This window comes from Drosophila nasuta, chromosome X (genome assembly GCF_023558535.2).
Source record: "Drosophila nasuta strain 15112-1781.00 chromosome X, ASM2355853v1, whole genome shotgun sequence".
NCBI classification, from domain to species: Eukaryota; Metazoa; Arthropoda; class Insecta; order Diptera; family Drosophilidae; genus Drosophila; species Drosophila nasuta.
Window position 1 is genome coordinate 16542097 of NC_083459.1, and position 24088 is coordinate 16566184.

The 24088-nt window shown below is 39.3% G+C and overlaps 2 protein-coding genes across 6 annotated transcripts; both read left to right on the forward strand.

The window, feature by feature from the left end:
• The first annotated feature begins 3793 nt into the window (after nucleotides 1–3793).
• LOC132796183 (hexokinase type 2) lies at nucleotides 3794–7621 on the forward strand. Its single transcript, XM_060807257.1, has one exon. It carries the CDS (start codon nucleotides 4226–4228, stop codon nucleotides 5840–5842), a length of 1617 nt encoding a protein of 538 aa, XP_060663240.1. The 5' UTR covers nucleotides 3794–4225; the 3' UTR covers nucleotides 5843–7621.
• A 2990-nt stretch (nucleotides 7622–10611) lies between these two features.
• Nucleotides 10612–24022, forward strand: LOC132796184 (large ribosomal subunit protein mL38). 5 transcript variants are annotated; one of them, XM_060807261.1, is made up of 7 exons: nucleotides 10612–10695; nucleotides 21529–21588; nucleotides 22521–22669; nucleotides 22731–22886; nucleotides 22953–23313; nucleotides 23373–23671; nucleotides 23736–24022. In XM_060807261.1, the coding sequence occupies exons 3-7, from the start codon at nucleotides 22531–22533 to the stop codon at nucleotides 24020–24022; spliced, it is 1242 nt and encodes a 413-aa protein (XP_060663244.1). In that variant the 5' UTR covers nucleotides 10612–10695; nucleotides 21529–21588; nucleotides 22521–22530. The 5 variants fall into 5 exon arrangements, with proteins under 5 accessions (XP_060663244.1, XP_060663241.1, XP_060663242.1 ...); XM_060807258.1 differs by lacking the exon at nucleotides 10612–10695 and adding an exon at nucleotides 11033–11049; XM_060807262.1 differs by lacking the exon at nucleotides 10612–10695 and adding an exon at nucleotides 15745–15794.
• The last annotated feature ends 66 nt before the right edge of the window (nucleotides 24023–24088 follow it).

Below are 24088 nucleotides of genomic sequence, written 5' to 3' on the forward strand. Positions count from 1 at the left end.
ATGTATACATATCTGTATGTGTGTGTGTGTGTGCGTGTGTACAACGGGGCGAGCCCCCAAATCTGGATTCCCAATTGCGGACAGCAGCAAGAGCAGCAAGGTTGCAGCTGTATGTTGTAAGCTGACGTCGCAGTATTGAAATTGGAATAAGGAAAAGACGCGTCTCTAAATTTAGACGCACACACACACACACACACACAAACATAATTTCTGGGTAAGCGCACGTGTTGGCATACGTGTGCATGAGTGCGTGCGTGGGTAGGTGGTTTACTCTTAAGTGGTTCCGTGAACTGTTCAAGTTTTAAGGTTGGGTCCGTGCTCAGCTGGTTCACGGAACCACTTGATCTCGAACTGGTAAAACAGGATTTCATCATTATCGCTGACAATTACCACATTAATGCTGCATACCTTTGCTGCCCTCTGCGAACGGGAACCAGAACAAACCGCTGACTCATTTAGACAACTCAACTCACGGGGGCGTGGCAGCGATTGATATTTATTTATTTATAATATGTATACATATATGTATGTATGTTCATATGTATGCTGCACTTGAAAGCGTTGCTGATTAGAAAGTCTCGCGTATCACGTCTCGTGCTTGTTCCCAATACAATATTATAAGTACAATGACCACCATAAATTACATAAATATTTGGACCATAGACCGTCCAGCAGGTCAAACGCCGCAGACGACAACGACGCAGACGGCGATGCCGACGACGCCCACCAAAATGTCGCTATCGAAAAGTCTCGTTTGGTGTTTTCCATTTTTTTTCCTACTAGGCAGTTTCCGTTGAGCAGATAACACATTAGTTTCCCATGTATGTGTACATTTAAAAATTGAACGTTTCAATGCCGATAAGGATTGGAGTAGCAACAACAACTACATCAGCAGCAGCAGCTGCCAAGAGCATAACTCTGTGTGCTCTCTCAGACTTACGTTCTCTCTCCCACTGCCTGCCGCCCTCTCTCTCACTCTCTCTCTCGTTCTGTGTTATGCTAAATGTCAACAGCAAAATCTAATTATCCCATGCCCTCTGTATAACAGTGATCGCTCGCAAAAGAAGCCGTCGCATAGTATAACAGCATTTTCGCAAGCAGTGCAAAACTTGTATAGAACATTTGCTACGATTGCACCAAAAGTGATTTAATTGATATTTGTTAATACACAGTGCAGTTGAAGCGAGGCATCACTGTACTCAAATTCTATTTGTACTTCAAAGCCCAAAATTTAACTTAACTTTGTTTGTGGTGCGAGATAAGCAATGGAAACTTTGCACAGGTCTTAGTTACATTCTTGATAGGCTGCCTCAGCTGATTGTGCTGCAAATAAAATTATCCATGCTCTTAAACGGATTATACAGTCTCAACTGTAAGTATAAAATTTTGTGATGATGAAAAACAATCATATATCCAATTTTTATATGTACATACATATATTTAACTTAAAATAATTTATGAATTACTTAAAAAAGATTATAATGATGTACACTACAACAAGTCAGATTTTATATATTTTAATTATAATTATAATTTATTTATTTTGAATTTTGTCTTCTGTTTATTGGCCGAAACACGGGGAATGCCGGGTTACGTCAACTAGGTTTACACAGTTATGTTAGTTTGTATGCATGTGTGTGTGAAATGTTGTTTTGAATTGTTTTGTTTACGGCAGCAGCAGCAAAAAAAAAAGTGGAAAAAAGACACGTGCGGTATTGGAGGTGGAGGTGTCTCTGCTGCTAACTTGTCCTCACATACACGAATACACAAACATGCATACACTTATGCACACATACCTATGCATGCACAAACATGTGGGCCCGACAGAATACCTGAATAACTCAATAAGTTAGTTAGCTGATTGCCAAGCAAATTGAATTTCCAGCTGCACGATAAAAACACTACACATAAATACAGTACATATATGTATTACTTACATACATACATGTACATATGTATGTATAAGTGAGTTTGCATGTACAACTCTCTTAGCAAACCGCCATTGAATTTGACACAATTTGAAGCCGAAGTCTCTTAAGCCCATACAAATGCATGCATACATACATACATATGTACATATGTAAGCATATGCACTTTCACACGTGCACACTCACACATGCAGACACATTCACAACTTAGGCCATTGCGAGTAAATTGTGCAAAAGAGAAACAAGATGGCGAAATAATGCGAGTGCAACTGCAAAAAGCAGAAAGACGAGCCTCTTTGGCCAGCAGCAGCAACAACAACTATCATGCATGAAATTGCATGATGAGTGGTAGTAGCATACATACATACATACATATGTAAATGTGTTCTGTAGATTTTAATATGCAGTCCACATTGTGAACACCAATTAGCAAAACACATACATACGTATGTATATACATATGTACATATGTAAGTATGTATGACACATTCGTCGTCGTCTATAAACAAACCAATTCTAAGAAACACTTGTGAAGCACACACAACTATATACATATGCATGCATATTTATTAATACGGTATTGAGAAGTTGGAACTTCCTTTAAATTGGTAAAGTGAGCAAGGCGACAGCGTCAAGTGTGCTAAGAGGAGAGGCTTGCGGGGAGTTGCAAATCGGTCAGGCGATGCCTTTGTCTGAGTTGTTGTTGCTGCTGCTGCTGATGGAGAGCGCACGTCGGCGACGGCACGTAAAATACAAGCACAACTACATATGTACATCGATATTTTTACCACTACTGCTGCTTTCATGTGTGCGCACACGTCTGAATGTTGTATGTACACGAACAATATACATACATGTGCACTTGCAATGGGAGGGAGGCCAACCACCAGCAGCAGCAGCGGCGGTGATAGAGGCAGCGACTGAAAAATGCGAGACGAGCCCCATGAACGCCAAAAACAGGCACCGCCAACAACAAAAATTGTATGCCAATCGCGTAGACTCGAACTCACACATTCACGAGAACAGCTACGCAAACTTGTTCCCGATATGTAAACTGAGAGTAAACTGTTATACGCCAGCACACGAATACATACATACATACATACATAGCCGCCAACAACTGGCATTGCGTGCAAGGGCCACTGAAAGACACCAAGAAACGAACAGCCTATGACGACATTTGAATATGCTTCTACCAATTACCATTGAGAATTGATATGACCATGAATTAGTTAATTGAGCAGACAGTGCTAACAAAGAATGTTATACTCTCAATAGCTCAACTCAGGGTATTGAACGATTCCACAATATCCATCCATCCATAGCTTTGCTGCTGACGATGGCAAAAAAGCCAAAGGCAATCGCAAAACACGCACACCTGACCGCCTCTTTTCAAATATGCTCTCACTCTCCACTAACCACATTCTCTACCTTCCTCTCTCTCACTCAGTCACTCTCTCTGTGTCTATCGGTTGGCAGAAACGGTGCCCGCGTCATCCATTCACCAAAAAATACGCTCTTTTACTCTCTTCTGTTCACTCACTTGCTTGCTCTCTCTCTCTCTCTCTGTCTGTCAGTTTTGGCTGTTCGAGTGGCGCTTGCACACACACATACATATGTACGTATACAGGCTTTGCAATGTGTATGAATATGTAGAAAATTGTATCTTGAACGCAGGCCCAGCAGAAACAGTTGCCCGCTCCAATATGAATTGTCAATTTTGACCTTCAAGGTTCCTTCAAAGTACACGACGCGGCCACACAATCACACACAGAGAGAGAGACGCACCGACGCCGACAGCAGCAGCGACGCCAACGGCGGCAGCGCGCGCTCAACGCGCTGGCAAACCAACTGGCAAAGCTTCACATGGAGAATAATTCCGTAACAACGTTTCACAGCGGTGGACGCGTGCAGCGGACAAAAACTAAAAAGCGGCCGATACAAAATACAAAATAAAGCAACACAAAAAATTATTAAGCAAAAGGCTAACAAGAAAAAATTAAAAAAAAAACACAACTTGTGTGAATCGGAAGTCGAACTAAACTAAAAACGCAACACGGTAAAATCAAATAAAACAAAGAGACAATAAAAGACGCGCACAAAACTCGAAAAGCAAAAAAGCAAAAGAAAAAACGCGAACTAAACGCGCGTGTGCAAAGCCAAAAGCAAAAGTAGTAAATAAATAAGCATAAAGAGTATTGTATATATTTTTTTTCTGTTTCGGTTTCTGTGACTGTGGCAAGTACAAGTACAACTACAACTGCAGCAACTAAAACTAAAACTAAAACTGCAACGAAATGGACCAAGAGCAGCAGCAGCTGAATGGCGCGATGCGCAACGTGTCTATAAATACGAATGGACTCGCCGCCGCCACAAAGCTCAATGGCCACAGCAAAGATGAGACGGACAATGTGAGAAGAGTTCAGCAGTCAACGGTAACGGCGGCGAGTGCGGCGAATGCGGCGAATAAAACGACAAATGCAGCGGCAGCTGCGACTGCGACGGCGACAGCGACAAATGCAAATGCATTTCAAATACAAACATCGGCAAGTGCAGCGGACAAAAAGAAAATGGTGTACGAGTTATGTCAGCAGCTGTTGCTCTCCGATGAGCAAATGCAGGAGCTAACCTATCGCATATTGCACGAGCTGCGTCGCGGCCTTGCCAAGGACACACACCCCAAGGCGAATGTGAAGTGCTTTGTCACCTACGTGCAGGATCTGCCCAATGGCAATGAGCGCGGCAAGTTCCTGGCCCTCGATTTGGGCGGCACCAATTTCCGTGTGCTGCTCATCCATCTGCAGGAGAACAACGACTTCCAAATGGAGTCGCGCATCTATGCGATACCGCAGCACATTATGATCGGATCGGGAATACAGCTGTTCGATCACATTGCCGAATGCTTGTCCAATTTTATGGCCGAACACAATGTGTATGCGGAACGTTTGCCCTTGGGCTTTACCTTCTCATTCCCGCTGCGCCAATTGGGTCTGACCAAGGGATTGCTGGAGACCTGGACCAAGGGATTCGATTGTGCTGGCGTTGTCAACGAGGACGTTGTCCAGCTGCTGAAGGATGCCATCGCCCGTCGTGGCGATGTCCAGATCGATGTCTGTGCCATACTCAACGATACGACGGGCACGCTGATGAGTTGCGCCTGGAAGAATCATCACTGCAAGATCGGACTGATTGTGGGCACCGGTTCGAATGCGTGCTATGTGGAGCGTGTCGAGGATGCCGAACTCTTCGATGGCAGCGGCAATGGCAAGCCCCATGTCCTCATCAATACGGAGTGGGGCGCGTTCGGAGATAACGGAGCCCTCGATTTTGTCCGCACCGAATTCGATAAGGATATCGATAGTCACAGCATCAATCCCGGCAAGCAGACGTTCGAGAAAATGATCTCGGGCATGTATATGGGCGAACTGGTGCGCCTGGTGCTCGCCAAGATGACACAGTCCGGCATCCTCTTCAATGGCCAGGGCTCCGAGGTGCTCTTCACTCGTGGCCTCTTCTTTACCAAATACGTGAGCGAAATCGAGGCCGATGAGCCCGGCAATTTCACCAACTGTCGCCTGGTGCTCGAGGAATTGGGTCTGTCAAATGCCACCGATGGCGATTGCGCCAACGTTCGCTACATCTGCGAGTGCGTCTCGAAGCGGGCGGCGCATCTGGTGTCCGCGGGCATTGCCACGCTGATCAACAAGATGGATGAGCCGCATGTGACGGTGGGCGTCGATGGCAGTGTCTATCGTTTCCATCCCAAGTTCCACAACCTGATGGTCGAGAAGATTACGCAGCTGATCAAGCCGGGCATCACGTTCGATCTGATGTTGTCTGAGGATGGTTCGGGACGTGGAGCGGCGCTGGTGGCTGCGGTGGCCTGTCGAGAGGATGTACTCAATAGCAAGTAAACGATATCGTGGCAATATCGTTAATCGTTATCGCTATCAGAATCGGAATCAGCGTCGCAGTTGCTAACCACAATAGCAACAACAACAACAGCAACAACAACCAATCAATTGAGTTCGAAATGCAATTCGAATGCGAGAAGAAAATGAGTTAGTTTCCTTTGTGGCCGCTGCGCTGCTCGTGGCGTTCCATCATTTACCACCCACCCCAACTACCCCCCACCCAAAAACAAAAAACTACTCCACACTCCCAGCCACAGCCGCCGCCAGGTGGCGCCAACGCAGCGCGCTTCTTATTAGTATTTAATATTAGGCAAGTTTTTAGATAAAACGATAAACAAAAAAACAAAAGCGAGGAAAATGTTAAAGAAGATGAAGAAAAACATATATATATATATGTAACTTAAAATGTCTACTTTAGCAATTGTGTTTTTTTTCACTCTCTCTCTCTCTTTCTCAATCTGTTTGTTTTTCTCTTTGGTTTCACTTTCTGTTTTGCCCCGTTCTTCCCCCACTTTTTCTTTTCCCCACTCAATCTGTCATTGTTGCTCTATTCTTTAATTTCAATAAATTAAATTATTTGCATGCTTAATTTAATTGGTTAAATTTCAAGCGATTCTCGCGATAGAAACAAACAACAAAAAAAGAAGAAAACAACAAAAAGAAACCGAAATTGTTAATATATTATACATATACATTAAACATACATACATATATATTTTACACAGACATACAAATTACACACACTTACACATACGATATGCGAGTATGCAAATTTGTTATTAAATCTACAAAAAAAAAGCAAAAAAAAAAAACCAACTTAAGAGCAAAACAAAACAAGTTAAATGAATTTTTCGATTACGAATTGGTATTCACATAATTTAGGAGCATGAATGGAAAAAAACCGTGTAGCGCACTTTCGTGCGCCACCACCAACAACAACAACAGCAACAACAACAGCAAGAAAAAAGTGTTATACTGTGCTACAAGCATCATCATCATATCCTAAGCCCAGGACGACAAGACAACTAACTAGAGAGCAAAGAATCGCGCACATTGTTAATGAGAAACGTAAACTTAACTAAATCAAAGTAAAAAAATAACGAAAAGAACGCAAAGCAAAAGCAAAAAATACTAAAATTTTGAAATACTTAAAAGGAAAAAAAAAACACAAAGACAACAACACAGCAAAGATGATGAAAGTGTGTGCGTGTGTATGTTTTTGTTGTAATTGTAAATGTTTATAGTATATATAATAATATTATATATAAATACATATATATATTGTGAAACGTTATATGATAGTATAAAAGCTTGTTAGCCACTATATTGATTATAATGTCGAGCTTTACTTTTCTTTCTCACTCACTCTCTCTCTCTCTGTGTATCTGTCTCTGTCTCTGTCTATTGTTTATTGTTTTTCTTATGCGAAACAATTTTTTTTTTGTTACTAACGTTTAAGCAGCTAAACAATTGTTTTTATATTGTTTCGAAATGATGTATGCACATGTGAGTTATATGCCTAGTTTAGTGCTTAATTATTATGTAGTTTTAAATGTTATTCGAAGGATGAGTAACAACGGTCCCCGAGAGAGTCCTAATTATACGAGACAACCTTACATATGTTTACGAAACACACATAAACAAATTTAAGAAAAATAAAAAAACAAAATGAAAATGAACAACAAAAAAGAATGGAAAAAACAACAAAAAAAAAACAACCAAAACACATACACAGCAAATAAAATTGAAACACAATTGGATCATTTTTTCCTCCTGCTAGCTGCAAGCGTACTTCTTTTGTTCCCTTCCCTTTTCAGTATCTTTTTCAGTTCAGTAGTCCGTATGTAGTTCCTTTTGGGTTACTCCTTCTTTTGCTGTAGCAACTTTGTTTAGCAACTGCGCGCAGGCGACGCATTGCATGTTGAAAACAAACACTCCAAAGGAAACAACAAAAAAAAAAAGAAGAAATATTGAAAGCAAAGAAAACAAAAATCAAAGTATATAATCAATTTTTTTGTCATGTATTTTTAATATAAAAACAAAAGAAACATTAAAAGAAATTAAGAAAATTTAGCAAAGCGATGACGAAGAAGTGAAGAGAATTTAATTAATCGAGCAAAAATTGTTTCTAACTTTTTTTTTTGCGTCATGAAAATGTAAAATAAACTAAGCCATGGATGGATTACTTAACCGACTTAGTTAAACAATGCAAGACACTAAACAAATTGATAAGGATCACGGTGATCACGATGATCTCGAGATCGCAGACCCACAAAAACTGAAGCTGAACAAGTTGAACTTTATGTTAAGTCACACACACTGAATTTGACTTAAAACCAAATACCAAAAAAGAAAAGGTAAAAATAAACATAACAGAACAATTTCAAATGATTTCGAAAATGAAAACGATTCAAAAAAAAAAAAAAAAAAGAAAACACAAAAAAACTAATAAAAGCAGAAGAAACGAAACAAAAACCGATGCAACGAAAGTTATTAAATTGCAGAGGAAGGGAGGAAGAGGAAGGGAGCTAGGGAATCGAGAGATATAAGTGATGGGTATATTAAATATATGTTAACTGCGCACTCGTGATGTAACGATCGTGTGATGTGATCTATTCACAGAATCGAATGACGTCTCCAGACGGCAATTGAAAGCCAATGACAGGAATAGTAACGGCGACAATTAAAGCGTTTCTTTTTGTTTATTAAACTAGCATATAAAAGCAATTAAACACCCAGACACAAATCAACCGAACAACAACAACAACAACTGTAACTGTAGCTTTTCAATCGACTCGTGAGTCAATTTTGTGGTCCAATTCAATTGAAAATGATTCAATTCGTATCGTTTGACGCATTCGAATTGCAGCTTACTTACGATCGCATAACAAATGCGGTAGCTGCTGATGCTGCTTTGATGCTGCCCCGCCCATTATGGGCCGGCATTACGCCCATTACAATTTTTATATCCGCAACGCGAAAGTAGAAAAATCTATTTCAACTTGAGGCTAATCGAAAATACAAAAATGTTCGTCTGTCAGTTCAATTTCAGTTACTACAGACAACGAATATATATTTACAATACTTCATTCTGAGGCTCATAAATAGCTCAATTAAGCTTTACAATAAATATTTGACTAACCGGGTATCTTGTGGACGATCATGATGCGATTGTGGCTTTGTTTTTAACTTGTTAGAGACGTGTGTTCAAATAGATTGATTTATTGTTTTTTGATTTGCGTTTTCTACAAGATAGAACAAAGAGACAAAAAGAGAGAGATAGATAGAGAGAGAGATAGATAGAGAGAGAGATAGATAGAGAGAGAGATAGATAGAGAGAGAGATAGATAGAGAGAGAGCAAGGGATCGTGCTGAGTTGGGAACTTTCGCAAGTTGCGCGAAAGTTGCTTTTAGAATTGCCAGCAACATGTAAATTCCCCCAGACAAGAAACGACACAGTTTCTGGATTTGCCACCACAACAGGCACATATATATAATTCATACTACGAGTTTATGTATGTTATGCATATGGCATGCCTTATAGACGCGACTTACAAATACAGCGCTGCACAGCTCACGTTTCATTGAATATCAAACGCAATAAGAAAATGAAAAAAATTCAAATGCAAATTTGCAATACGTCGACTTGGGGCTGAAAACTTGTGACCCGTCTCTGGGGCGAGCAGCATTTATTGTTATTCATCCAATATGATTGAGCTGACCAAACGACACCACACCACACCAAAGCTAATACAAAACAAACGGAGAGTGCAAGTAAAAGTGAGCGTGCGCTAAGCGGCGTATACTTGATATGCATTGCAACCAAAAAGAAATGCGCAATAGCGCAATGATAAATACTCAAGTGGCTTAAGCGTACACTTAATTTTGCCAAACAAGCGCAGCTATGTAAAGTGTTCTAATAATTGAAAACGAAAACTGTTGATAAACTATACGACTTGGAGAAAACGTTACGTATACGTAATATTTTACACCAGCGCCGCAAGCTAGGGATACATTTTGTTTTTTGTTTAAATTTTACTTTTATTATTTAGAAAAACGTTATTCAACCGTATTGAGATTGAATATATAACAGTTGCTTTGCCTACACTGCGTATACTTAATATTCGTGACAAAGATTTTTATTAAACTTTAACTTAAATTGTCGAATTAGAAATGAATTGAAGTCATTCCAGAAACGCGCAACCAAGTGGAAGCAATCTGAAGACGCGCAAGAATTGTCATAAAGCTTTATCAGATATTTGCGTGTTGTTAAAAAGATGAACGAAAAGACCCCCTTAATAAACTATATACCTAATGTCAAGTAATCCACAAGAATATTCCATCTATCATATAATACCATCGTACATACGGACGTACTATATATAATCCTCAGCTGGGCCACTTACGTCAATGGGGAAGGAGGGCGTTAGGGGGGCGTGAAAACTACAAGTAATTTATCAGAAAATACTTTGACAATTTGTTATTTTGTTGTTTTCATTTTCGTTCTTATACATATTCTTTTTAGTGTGATGATCTTGAGTTAATTTAGCGGCAATTTAGCAAATATGCTTTGTGTGTTGTTTCGCATTTGGTTTTTTTTTTTTTTTGTTTGGCCTGTGGAAACCGAAAAAAAGACGCACAAAACGTATTATAAATAAATATCTAAATTTAAAGAGCACTATCGCTATTTTGCTCGAGCGTCTTTCAGTTTTCTTTTGCTCAGCTCAGCATAAATATGAAAACAAAATACGCAATTAGCGTAGAAACGTCGCGAGAAGAGCGCGGCGAATTGAGTGTAGAAATTTTGCGATAGACGAAGGGCGACAAAGCGACAGGCACGCCCACTTGCCGGAGTAAGAGGGCGTTTAGTAAACTACATAGCTAAATATTGCATATTTTTGATATTCAAATCGATCTAATGTTGATGATGTTGATGTTGATCAACCAATTTATTTGCTGCGTGATTATTCTAATTAGTTTTGCTTGTGACCGAATGTCTGGCAACGCTGCGCCAAACGACAATAACAGCTGGCAGCATGCAAATTTTTGCTATTGGCAGCCATGTCCGCTTTCGCTCTCACGTTCTTTCTCTCACTCTCCTCTCCTTGGACGGGGTCGCTCTCTTGCACTGTTTATCTTCAGTTTGACGCTGGGGTTATGCAAATGCTAAATGCAATTTCGAAAGTGTGAAAACGTAAACGAATCATGTGAGTGTCAGCTGCAGTCACAGCAAATGCAAAAACAAAGACAACGGCAACGGCAAAAGCAAAGGCAATGACAAGAACAACATCTCAAGTGATCGAATGGAAAAAAATGTGTGCAGTCAGCGCAACTGGTGCAATTTGCTTTTGTTGTCTATTTCTCAACCACGCGACGGATGCAGACAACGCAAATTGCAATCACAACAAATATCAGCAACAAGCCAAAACTAATTGCGAACTATTAGTCCGTGTTATGTGTGTGTGTGATCGCAAAACTTGTTTTCGAATCTCTTTTATTTGTTTCACCTGTTGCAGCCAAACAAAAATGTCGCCGAAATAGTGAGATATCAAATGTAGATTAAGAAGAGTGGAAGAGAGAGAGAGAGAGAGACGCAGACGCAAGGGCATTGCAAAATGCCCAGTAGTGAATTTGCATTGTGGACTTGTTTATTGTGCGGAATTGCAATTTGCCATTCACATTGCGAACCAGTTCAATATGCTGAACTGCTGTTGTAACAGACTTTACTGACATCATAATCCCCATATAAAATATATCGAGCGTATCAGCACTTAATGTCGGGCTGGACTATTCAAAAATATGTGTAGTAAGTAATGCACACACATTACTAATAGGCGCGTTGTGCACCAATTGATATTATCGATAAGGAATCTTATCGCCATATTTTGCAGTAGCACTTCTATTAGCAATCAAATTAAATAGATAAAATATACATATTGAAAAGGCATTTGCTATTTTTTTTTTGGTTTTTTTTGTTTGTAATAGACTTAACTGCGCAAAAAAGATAAACTAAACAAAAACGAAATGCTTAAGTTTGGAGTGAGTGAAGAATGATCATTAGGACAAAGCAAAAATAGTTATAATCGGTGCATGACGGGCCAAAAAACAAAGCCGACAGCTAAAAAAAAAGGTAAGCGCTACTAATTAGAGATAAACAATCATGCGGACTGTCGGCAGCCACAATTAGGCGCGTTTCAAATTGGCCACCGGGTCGCAAGTGCTTGCCAAAAACCAACAACAAAAACGAACTAAGAAACTGATAAGCGAAGAGACTGGTAAATACCCTGCGGTCAATTCTAGAGTTGATTTAAATTAATCCACTTAACGATGGGATTATACAGATCAATTTGTCATGTGACTAATAGAGATGTGATGCGAAAGCTGGACACGTCAGACACGTGCACAGGGTATCAACGACAACATCAGTCGAACTCTGCGACAGAGATCAAAGCTACGACGCTGTTTCCTCATTGTTGTTGTTGCTGTTGTTGTTTTTTGACTGATTGCCGTTATTATTTTATTACACACAACTGCAAAATAATTTGGCGTGCTTTTTTTGTTGTTGTTGTACAATTTTTTTTTTTTTTATAATATGGAAACATTTTTATTGTCAAATTAGATTGTGAGCTGTTTTTAATGTTCAATGGAGGTAATGCGCTGCCGCTGCCGCTGCCTCAGCTGGCGTCGCCGTTGACATCGACGTCAGCGTCCATATTGTTTTTGTAGTTCGTGCTGTGCCCCATGCAAAATTTTGCAATTAATACAAATATTGCACAAATTGTTAACGAGTTTTTTTCTCTCTGTTTCTCTCACTGTTTTTATCGCATTTTAACCACATTTCAATTATTTTCCGCAATTAACTGAGAAAAGTAAAAAGCAGACGAAAGCAAACTCGGGGAAAATAAACCGAAGTCAGAATACGCTTCTCTAAACTGAATCTAATTTGTTCAAACGGGAATTTATTGAATTCATTTTGTGAAGAATTGTTTTTAATTGATCTCATATTTGGATTAAAGTAGCATTTTGTGTCTTTCAAAGAAATGTTTGTTTTCAGCTATTGGTATTAATGTCACGTGATTTTTGCGCTTACAGTCAGTTAATTATATTCAACTGGTATCAGATCCATAATGAGACAAGCGAAAATAAAACGAACAGACGTCAACTGATTGTGATATGAGTGCGGCACTATAAACTAGTGTTTTACGAGCACAAAATTAATTACTCTCAAATGATTTTATTGCCTTTGCAGGGGAAAACAGCTGATATTAAAATTACTGAAATATGACTCAAACAAAACTTTTTTTTTTGTTTTCGTTCAGATCTCGCAACGGGCGATAAGAAATAATCAGCTGTCATTAAGCGAACGATGTACTAGATTAATGTTGATGAGCTATCGAGAATTTTCTCAGCACTAGACTGAAATTCACTTGACAGTTGTCAAATCTATTCATTTAATGAGTGAGCTAAGTGATAGACGACTAATTGTCAGGGAACTGTTAGAGAAGGTTATTCATCTCGCAACGGTTCAATAGCCGATAGTCGATAGTCGATAAACTATCGACGCGTCGCTGTAAGAGAGATCAAGAGAGAGAAAGGGAAAGAAAGATGTTACAAGATCAGGGCCACAATAGATGCTGATTGTGATGAATGATGAACACGCAATGTCATTCACATTGAATCGTTTAAGAAGTCACCAATTGCTTCGCAACGAATACGAAACAATTAAAGCATCGCAAGTGGAGCAAATCTAGAGCGGAGGGAACCGCCTTGAACTACCCACCAAGTGGTTGGTGAGTGGCGAGTGCCAAAAAACATAAAAAAAAAGAAAAAAACAAATGTCTTTCAATTAATGGGCATGGCATACAATTTTATTATTATAACAGCGAGACACTTGAATCAATTGACGACGCTTGAGATGTGGCTGACCAGTGTTTTCCCCCCTTTAGTCAGAAATTCACATGATTTCTGTGATCTGTGTAGTTCCCCCGACAATGAAATACGATCTTACTAAAGAAAGAGAGAGAGAGAGAGAAGAATGTGAAGGAAAACAAAACTATCTAACTGCGATTACTTGCCGCATAAATTATACACCTTTCCCAGCGATCTATTAATAAACAAAAACACAAATATATAAAGAAGTACGCTAATATCCACCATAATGGCAAACAACAAACAGCAAGAGCAACAACAATGACAGTGGCAATGACAAAGCAAGCAATAATAACAAACAACAAGCTCATTTGGCCCGATAACCACGAAAAGTGTCACTGAGACCCACATGGAATAGATCACGTTTCTGCATTTCGAATACGTATGACACGTAGTGCACCATACTTAAGGGCACATTAGTTCTGACTTTATGCGCTAACCACAAGCCTAATGTTAAGCAAACCCAACGAAATTAATTCCTTATACCAGGAAATAGTTTATAACGCAGTAGAACTATGGCAAACTAACTTTTAGGAATAAATTCCGGAAATCCTAAATACAAATTCAAGACTAAAATTTCATATTTCAATATTTTTTAATGACAAAATATGTATAAAGGAAAATTCGAGTGATTCGCGAATTCTTTAGCCTAAATCAAGTATTTGACCTTTATTTTGTCATATTAAACTTCAAACAGTATTTATTTCACCTAAACAGTTGAACTATTCCAAACTTCATTGTAGGAATAAATTCCGGAAATCAAAAATTCAAATTAAAAATTAAAATTTTAAGTAATATTTATGAATATTCAAGTGATTTCCAAGTATTAAGTATTTTATGATTATTTTGTCATTTTAATCCTTGAACAGTTATAATTTAAGAAATCAATACTGAATATATACTTAATAAATACTTTTTTTAAATCAAGTTTCAAGTACTTGATTTATTTCAGCAATAATTCTTCAGTGTAGTTTATTGCAAGAAATTACAACTGTATCTTTATTATGAGATTACCTCGCAAATCAAAATCCTACTTTCAATTAATTTACAATTTTTTATTGATACTCAAGAAGTGAAACTGAAATAGCGCAATATCAGCTAAACTTTGCTGTAGTTCGAAAACTGACCTAACCTTAAGGTAAACGTGAGTGAAGCTAAGCTAAATGCTGTTTTGTTTGTTTGTAGCCCTATAAAAGTCAGAGTCCAAGTCTAAGTGGAGGTCATTAAGTAGTTCAATATGCCCGGTACTCGAGAGGTACTTTTGACTCGCCCATAAACTTGCATTACTTATGTAAATGTATGAGTGTGCATGTATATATATGTATATGTTTGTGAGTGTGTGCTGTGTCAATGAGGGGTTATCATTGTTTATAGACTGTTCCGTCCATTCATTCAGCGAAATTGTTTTGGGTTTGTCATTTCGCAACTATTTATATTGTTATTATTTATTATTATTTGTTATTGTTATTGTCTACGAATGCAATCGCATTGCACTCATTTAAAGCGGTTCAAAGAGCAGCGGACAAATGGACAGACAGTCAGACGGACGGACGGACGGACAGACAGACGGACAGGCTAGATTGAGATAATGCGTCGACTCTGCTGAATGCTGTAATTGCTTTCAATTTCAAGTTCAGATTGAGAGCGAGAGCGATGTCAATGTATGTGTGTGTGTGTGTGTGTGTATGTGTGTGCTGACTTGCATTACGCAATTACTGTGCTGAGTAATAGCCATCAACTATAAATAAATGGCAACAACTTAATCAGACATTTCTACATTAACACTTACTCGGTAAGTAGTGCAAACAGACAAAGGGAAATGCATACAGCAAACACACAAGAAATGAAAATGGGCCATGTCAGGGAATACCCGACGCAATCTATCATCAAGATAAGGCAGGAAGAATCGCGAGGGGTCGCTTAATTGGATAATTGCCAAGTAAGCAGCATACAAGTGTATCACTGATTTTGGAATATGTACGCATCATTATTTTAAAGATACAGCGAGAAGCTGTGCAATATGGTAAGCTAAATACTTTTGAGGTATATTGATAGGTTGACGTCCTCTTAATGACTTCCATATTGAATCGGTGCTGGACATCAAATACATTTCCCATAGAATACATTTGTTTTCAATTAAAAATGCATATATTAAATAATCTTCAAAATATTTAATTATTAACTATAAATAGTATTCGTTTTCAAAACCATTGCCGATCAGCTTTATTAGACCTGCAAATTCTTGTATTATGAATTTCACATTATAATCTATTCTTGCAATTCAATACAGTTGTTATCGATAGACGATAGTATCGTCTTACTATTTCATAGGTCGATGTCCTCTAAATGACTTCCATATTCAATCGATGCTGGAAATCGAATACATTTGTTATTGACAGACGATAGTGTATTGTGTATTTATTTATTTAAGGGGTATGGTTACGTCTCGTTGACTCTTCGGGAATGCAATTGTCAATTGCTTCGAGTGATGAAAAACTGCGCAATATGTGAACACTTGTAGTCGGTAGCATGGCGAGGCAAAGTTCATGATCATGACGCGACGCAACCGCATCAAACTGGTGCTGATGATGGCCACACTCATACACACACACACAGACAACAACATGAGAGCTTTCTTTCTAAGTTCTAGTGGTCAAAGTACAAGACTTGCTGCTCTTATTATGTTGAGTATACGCAGTGTTGTCTCCAAAAAAGTAAAAAACCACAAGTTTATACACAATCTCAGTCGCATGTTCGCAGCGTCAAACATTCGAAATTTATACACATACATAAATAATCGGGAACACGCTGCATAAACAGCTGGGAAAGCGCAATCGAGTGTTTATGATTTCGTGAATACTCGTAATAAACACATTTATGGAGCGTCAAATAAACAATGTGATCAAGGAATGCCATACGATACACATATTTCGATTAATTCATAGCTGGTGGTACTCATTGGGTGCCTTTCGAGTGCGAATGCTCGGTGTGTAATTAAAAATATTTGCCGCGTTTGCGTGATATGCGAATATCATCAGAATGTCAACAGAGTCGAGCCCAAACTACGAATACACTTGAGTTGAGCGAGTTTCTCGGTGAGTCACAAAGCTACATAGCACTAGCGTCAAGATAACCCGATTAAAGATTACAGACAAGTGGCGCTTGACAAGGAGCGAGTGTAAGACAAATGTTTGGTTGCCATATTTCATAATAAATGTAAGATCGATTTGATAGGAAGTAGAAGAGTATTAGATGTGGTTTCTTTAAACGATTGTTAACAGATAATAACGAGTAACGACTATTAAACGGCGAGAAACGAGCAATTGACAAGTGATGTACAACGATCTCCTCTTAGAGATTACAAAATGTTATGGAAGAGTATTAGATGTAGTTGCTTTAAACGAAAGTGGACAGATAATGACGAGTAACGAGCACCTGACGAGTGATGAACAACGATCTCGCTTGAGAGATTACGTAGTGTTATGGAAGAATATTATAGGCAGTTTCTTCCAACGATTGTTAACAGATAATAACGAGTAACGAGTATTAAATGACGAGTAAAGAGCAGCTGACGAGTGATGAATAACGATCTCCCCTGAGAGATTACGTAGTGTTATAGTATAGAAGAGTATTAGATGTAGTTGCTTCAAACGAATGTGGACAGATAATGACGAGTAACGAGCACCTGACGAGTGATGAACAACGATCTCGCCTGAGAGATTACGTAGTGTTATAGAAGAATATTATAGGCAGTTCCTTCCAACGATTGTTAACAGATAATAACGAGTAACGAGTATTAAATGGCGAGTAACGAGCAACTGAAGAGTGATGAACAACGATCTCGCCTGAGAGATTACGTAGTGTTATAGTATAGAAGAGTATTAGATGTAGTTGCCTCTAACGATTGTTGACAAATAATGACGAGTAACGAGCAGCTAACGAGTGATGAACCACGATCTCCCCTGAGAGATTACGTAATGGTATGGAAGAGTATTACATGTAGTATTAACGAGTATATAACGAGTATTAAACGGCGAGAAACGAGCAATTGACGAGTGATGTACAACGATCTCCTCTTAGATATTACAAAATGTTATGGAAGAGTATTAGATGTAGTTGCCTCTAATGATTGTGGACAAAAAATGACGAGTAACGAGCAGCTAACGAGTGATCAACCACGATCTCCCCTGAGAGATTACGCAATGGTATCGAAGAGTATTACATGTAGTTGCTTCTTACAATTGTTAACAGATAATAAGGAGTAACGAGTATTAAATGGCGAGTAACGAGCAACTGACGAGTGATGAACAACGATCTCGCCTGAGAGATTACGTAGTGTTATAGTATAGAAGAGTATTAGATGTAGTTGCCTCTAACGATTGTTGACAAATAATGACGAGTAACGAGCATGAACCACGATCTCCCATGAGAGATTTCGCAATGGTATGGAAGAGTATTACATATAGTATTAACGAGTATATAACGAGTATTAAATGGCGAGTAACGAGCAGCCAACGAGTGATGAACAACGATCTCCCCTGAGAGATTACGTATACGTCTAATGAAACGCTTGCAGCGAGGTCAATGAAAGTAAATGCAATTTGATTCGTATTCGTATTTGTATTTGATGCAATCGCCAGGCAATTGCCCCTGCCATAAACCAAATATGTAGTATAAAAGCATATAAAAACCGAAAGTAAAAGTGCAAAGTGTCGTACGTTTGACTGCGATGTACAGCAATTGATAAGGACGGTTAGGGATCTGTGAGTTGTTTTTTTTCTTTTTGTTGTTTTTGGGGTGATGCCAGGCAAATTAATTCATGTTTTCCATTCACACTGATAATGGCGATAATCTCCGGTTGATGTGCGTACTTAGCGCCCTCTCAATGGGGCACAAAACAATTACGTATATATAGTATACTCGTACGAATGCAAATAGTAATAGGAAATACTACTCATACATCTATAGATCTATATCGTATATTGCGAGAAATGGGCATATACTCGTACATATAGTAGAGAAGGAGAGAGGTATGTGTACTATATGTAGTATTTATAGACCACTTGACGATCGATATATAAGCGGGTACGTAATCGCAACAGTTGAACAGTTGACTGATTGCCCAAATTGGCATATGTTCAAGTGTCCCGGACGCGTTCGCTTATCACTTATCAGCAAATAGTACCACCTCCAACTACTGCCATTAAGTGTATTCGATTGGCGGGGGGCTCGAGCGGAGGTGGGGGCGGGGATGGGCGATGGGTAAATTGCACACAAATCAAGCACTTTGCTGCTTCAATTGAACTTCTAGCGAATTCCATCATATCATTAATACTGCAAAAATAAAAGTAACAAAAACAAACACTCTGCCAAATGATGTTCAAGAGCAATTAAGGATTTTCCCATACCCACAACTAGGAGGCTTCACTGTATTTCACAATTACGAACGTAAGACATACCTGAGGATGCGCAATCAATATCTACTTGCCCTGCCCCGCCCCGCCCCGTCTCCCATCTCACTTTTGTCTAGCTCAGCTGTCAGTGTGGAATACGAACTTAGCCCAGTTTCTACAGCAACAGGAGCGAGGGCAACCTCGAACCAGTTGAGAGGGATGACTGAACATTAACAGAAGCAGTAGCAGCAGCAGCAGCAGCAGCAGCAGCTTACCGGCTAGAACTGGTTCCGCGTTTCAGTGCGTGCGCAGTGGAAAATTTTTCCAAAAAAAGAAAAAAGAAAGCGGAATGTCAAAAGAAATGCCTTTTGGGGACCAGGCAACGCATATCTACAGTGGGCGTCAAAAGTCTATGAACATGTTCAGATTAGCTAAGCTAAACAATCCATAATATAGAGTACCCACTCAAATAAGACTTCTCAAATCTTCGAGAAATGGAATGAGTCCAGCTTTAAAATAAAAGTTTTGACTGAAAAGAAAATAACTAAATAATTGTATTGTATTTTTCATCTAAAATTTCTTAGTAATAATATTATTCACAAAATGACAACAGATTTGAATGTCAACAAATTTCTTACAAAATATCACATAACTAAAATGTATACATATATTGTTAAAATTCAGGTAGTTTTAAAACAATATAGTACTAACTTTTTAGTTAGTACTGCGCACTAGTTGCGCAAAATTCGGCCTCAGGTAATTATAACAAATGTAATTTTTTACGGCAGTTCCCAAATTAATAACTTTACACACCTCCTAGTTTTACAATATATAATTTAAAATGTATAAATACAAAATAATACACATTGCTCAGCTTTTTTTAATATGTCATTGAATAATTCGACCAAAATAATTTTTGAATGTCGAGTGTCCTTTGTTGACTTTCATCAGCCACTGTACTAATGTATGCTACCAAAAAACAAAATCGAAAAGCCAACGACAACAAAAACAACAAAAGCAACAAGAACAACACTTACGATTACAACTACAAATACAAGTACAATGACAATTACGAGAGACAGATTGACAGTTACACAGGCTAGTCGACTGATAAAAAGCCGCAGGGCATTTAACGTTGGCGTTCGTTCCGTTAATAACTGTGCAATTGATACCCATAAGTGCAGTAGCAGCAAACGGCAAATGAAAAACAAAAAGAAAAAAAAGATAGAAAATGAAGGTGATGAATTATTGAGTGGCCTGTGTGTAACCTTCTCGCACAAAAGACAGGACGGCAAGGGCAAAGCAAATGCCAGAGAGATTAAGAGAGTGCGAGCGCGAGGAGATGTGAGAGCCAATGACATCGAGGAGAGAGCAAAAGCATGGCGTGGGTGTGTATGTTTGTGTGTGTGTGTGTGGGCGGCTTAGCAATGTGGCGTGGGCAGAGCGCAAATGTCAAACTCTCCGCCGCGCGTGTTTCTCCTAAAAGGAACAAAATTGGGTGGCTCAATGACGTGTGCATTGACCGTTGGATGTTGTACGATTGTGTAATGACTTTCCTCTAGTTGTAATAGCAACACTTATGTTGTGTATACACATATAGTACATACCAATACATGTGCATGTACCGTAGCGAACTTAACCAACACTAGACGAGTAGGTGTGTGTGTGTGGAAGAATATATTTATAGCGAAAAAATGTTCGCTTTTGATTTTTTACATTCACTCCTGACGCGCCTTTGTTCGGCCTAAGCAATGTCTGATTGCCCTTGAGTTTGTCCTTTTCGAGCGCCGACGCAACAACAGCGGCGACTGCGACAGCAGCAGCAAAAGCCGCAGCAGCAGAGCCAGAAAACAGCAACTGTTATACAAGGCGCGTGTAAACTGGTTTGTATAACAGCAACGCCACCGCCTACTACTCGCACAATAAATATGTAAGTGTGCTGTATGCGAACATGTGTGTGTGTGTGTATGTGTAGGAGGCTCGTCACCGGCACTCGCAACCAACGCTCTCAATTGCGTTGCGTATTTCCCATGCCTGTTGTCCCCCGCACCGTTATTCAAAAGAGTGTAATAAACCGAAATGTGTGTATAGATGTAATTTGTATGTTGTACAATGGCACACGCATATTTACCCTTACTTTAATCGATCAACATGACAACATGCATACACTCTGACTATGTGCTGTGAGTGCAGGATCATTAGACAATTAAATCTATTTATAGTATTACGTGGATTGTGTTTTTAAGTCAAATCTAGATTTGTATTGGGCTAATTAGTTCACTTTGGTTTGTTACCTTACTCTGTTTTAGATTTACTTTTCCGGTCAGCAGAGACTTTTACTTTATGATTATTATTTTATTTCAGGTGTCCAAAAGGAGACAATAATTTTCGGTATAAATTGTTATGGAGGGGTCAATTTCAAAGGTTAATATCAAAAACAATATGTATGTATATTTGCCCCTTAAGATTTACTTCTACAAAAATTGTGCTATCTTCTCGATTTGGCTTCCGTTATATTCTATATCATATTGTTTTTTTTTTTATTGATTTAAGTATTATAAAATCTTTATGCAATGTACATAAAAAATAAATATACAAATTCAATAAAAAGCTTGCCATAGCATTTTATTAATAAAATCCACAGGAGTAAATTCTTTCAAGCTGCGTAGAGGCGCCATCTATGGTTTGTTGTTGCAATGACAATTTACCTTGACGAAGCCTCAAAGTATGCTACAAACATTATTTTCCTGCACATGTGTTATTATTTGAAAATTAGAAAATCCTTACATTGATATCTATCGGTTTGGAAAAAACACCCAAATCGCACTTAAAATGTCAAAGTTACGGCGAAAAATTTGTATTTGGGCCATTTTTACATGAGAGAAATATTTTATGATTTTTCTGTTGGTTTTCCATTAATGATAATCGAAAGTTTAGGCATACGTAAATGCAAAAATAAAAGTTAATTCAAAATCCATTCAGGTCCAGATTTCTAGCTACAATACGCAACTTTATTTAAATTCAATCAAGTTGCGCAACGAACGTTAATTTGAATGTATGGAAATGTTGCCGGACCGCAAAAAAAAGACCACACCAATGTTAAATAAAATAGACTTGTTAAGAAAAACTTAAGCTCATAAAAAAAACAATTTATTTAATAATACATAATATTCAATAGCCAGAAAGAATAATTTAGTTTTAATAATTTAACACACAAAAATATCGATTACATACAAAACTCGATTCTTAAATTGATAAAAACATCGATGTATCGATACGGCACTATCGATGTTTCACCATCTCTAACTCTGAAGGCTGAAGTAAACCGCCTGCTTATAAAACACAATGTCTTTTAGTAATTTATTAATGAAAACGGGTGCAAATGGCGGTTTGCGTGGTCCACAAACCGCAGCGCTTGCACTCCTCAATGTTGGTGCACGCCACGGTCACACGATGCGTGGTAAGCCGCCCGGTGTAGCACGCAGTTTGGAGCAGCGATTGCGGGGTAAGTGTTGCTGTATGTTGATGTAACCACCCGGTCAAATCACTAACGTACTGAATTCCAGACGAGAACGTCACAGATCCCGAGGTGGTAGCCCGCATCAATATTGGTTTTCCACAGCTGAAGCCATCGCGTTCAGCTCAACTGAAAGAACGCCTCGAACACCTGAAGGCACAGCGTAGCAGCAAGGAACTGGAGCAGCTGGCACGCAGCAACAAGCGTGAGTAGCAAGATGGAGTAGTGTTTATTGGTTTAATAATTAAATGCATTTGCATTCTTCACACAGTGGTCATCGACTTGGAGAAGGTTCAGCAGGCGTATGTGAAAACTACCGGGCAACATGATCTGCGGCTGCTAGCGGATCATTATGGCATCTTCGAGCATCTGTTTGGCAGCGCCTACTTTGTGCCACGCGTGCCCCTGACCATACGCTATGAGCTCGATGCAAACAACCTTAGTCCCGTCTACAATGGCAATGTCATCAAGCCCTCGGAGGCACTCAAGGCGCCATTAGTTGACTTCGATGGCCAGCTGGATCCTATAACAGGCAAGACGACGACACAGGGTGACAGCTACTGGACGTTGTTACTTACAAATCCCGATGCTCATTATACCAACGGCGAGGCCGAGTGTCTGCATTGGTTCATGTAAGAGAACTCCGAATCCGAAAGTCACTCTCAATTATTGCATTACCTTTTGTGGACAGCTCCAATATACCAAATGGCAAACTTAACGAGGGCGAAGTCTTGGCTGACTATTTGCCACCATTCCCTCCCAAAGGCGTAGGCTATCAGCGTCTCGTCTTTGTGCTTTATAAGCAAACCGCTCGCTTGGACTTGAGCGCACACAAACTGGATGCCAAGGATCATGTGAATCTGGAGAAGCGCAGCTTTAGCACGCTGCAATTCTATCGCCAGCATCAGGATGAGCTGACACCAGCGGGTCTTGCCTTCTACCAGTCCAACTGGGATGAATCCGTGACGTCTTTGTACCACAATGTACTGCGTAAGTTCAGGCTAATTAATTGCAATCGCATTTTCATTAATCTTCTTCGTATTGCTGCTTGTAGAGCTGAAGGAGCCGGTGTTTGAGTACGATTTCCCCAAAGCATATTTGGCAGATCAAAAGTTCTTCCCACTAAAGCAGGCCTTCAATCTGTACATGGACAAGCATCGCGACCCCAAGCAACTGAATAAGGAGTATCTGCAGCGCAAGCTGGCGCAAACGCATCCCTTCGATGGTCCGGAGCCGGCGCTGCGTTTCCCCAATGCGCATCCCATACGCGATGTTCCCTCGTGGCTGCGCACCGAGATACGCAAACGTCGACTGGGCATTGGACGTGTGCAGGACTATTAAATAGTCGTGATTGTTTAGTTTTGGTTTTTGTTTTGTATTTTTGGTTAACAAGTTTTGCTGTTGCTG

Excerpts from the sequence above, each read along its gene's own strand:
- LOC132796184 (XM_060807258.1), top strand. Across the intron at positions 21,589-22,520 it reads TGGAGGGGTCAATTTCAAAG|TAATTTATTAATGAAAACGG; the intron begins GTTAATATCAAA and ends AATGTCTTTTAG. Across the intron at positions 23,672-23,735 it reads TTTGTACCACAATGTACTGC|AGCTGAAGGAGCCGGTGTTT; the intron begins GTAAGTTCAGGC and ends TGCTGCTTGTAG.
- LOC132796183 (XM_060807257.1), top strand. The coding sequence starts at position 4,226 with ATGGACCAAGAGCAGCAGCAGCTGAATGGCGCGATGCGCAACGTGTCT.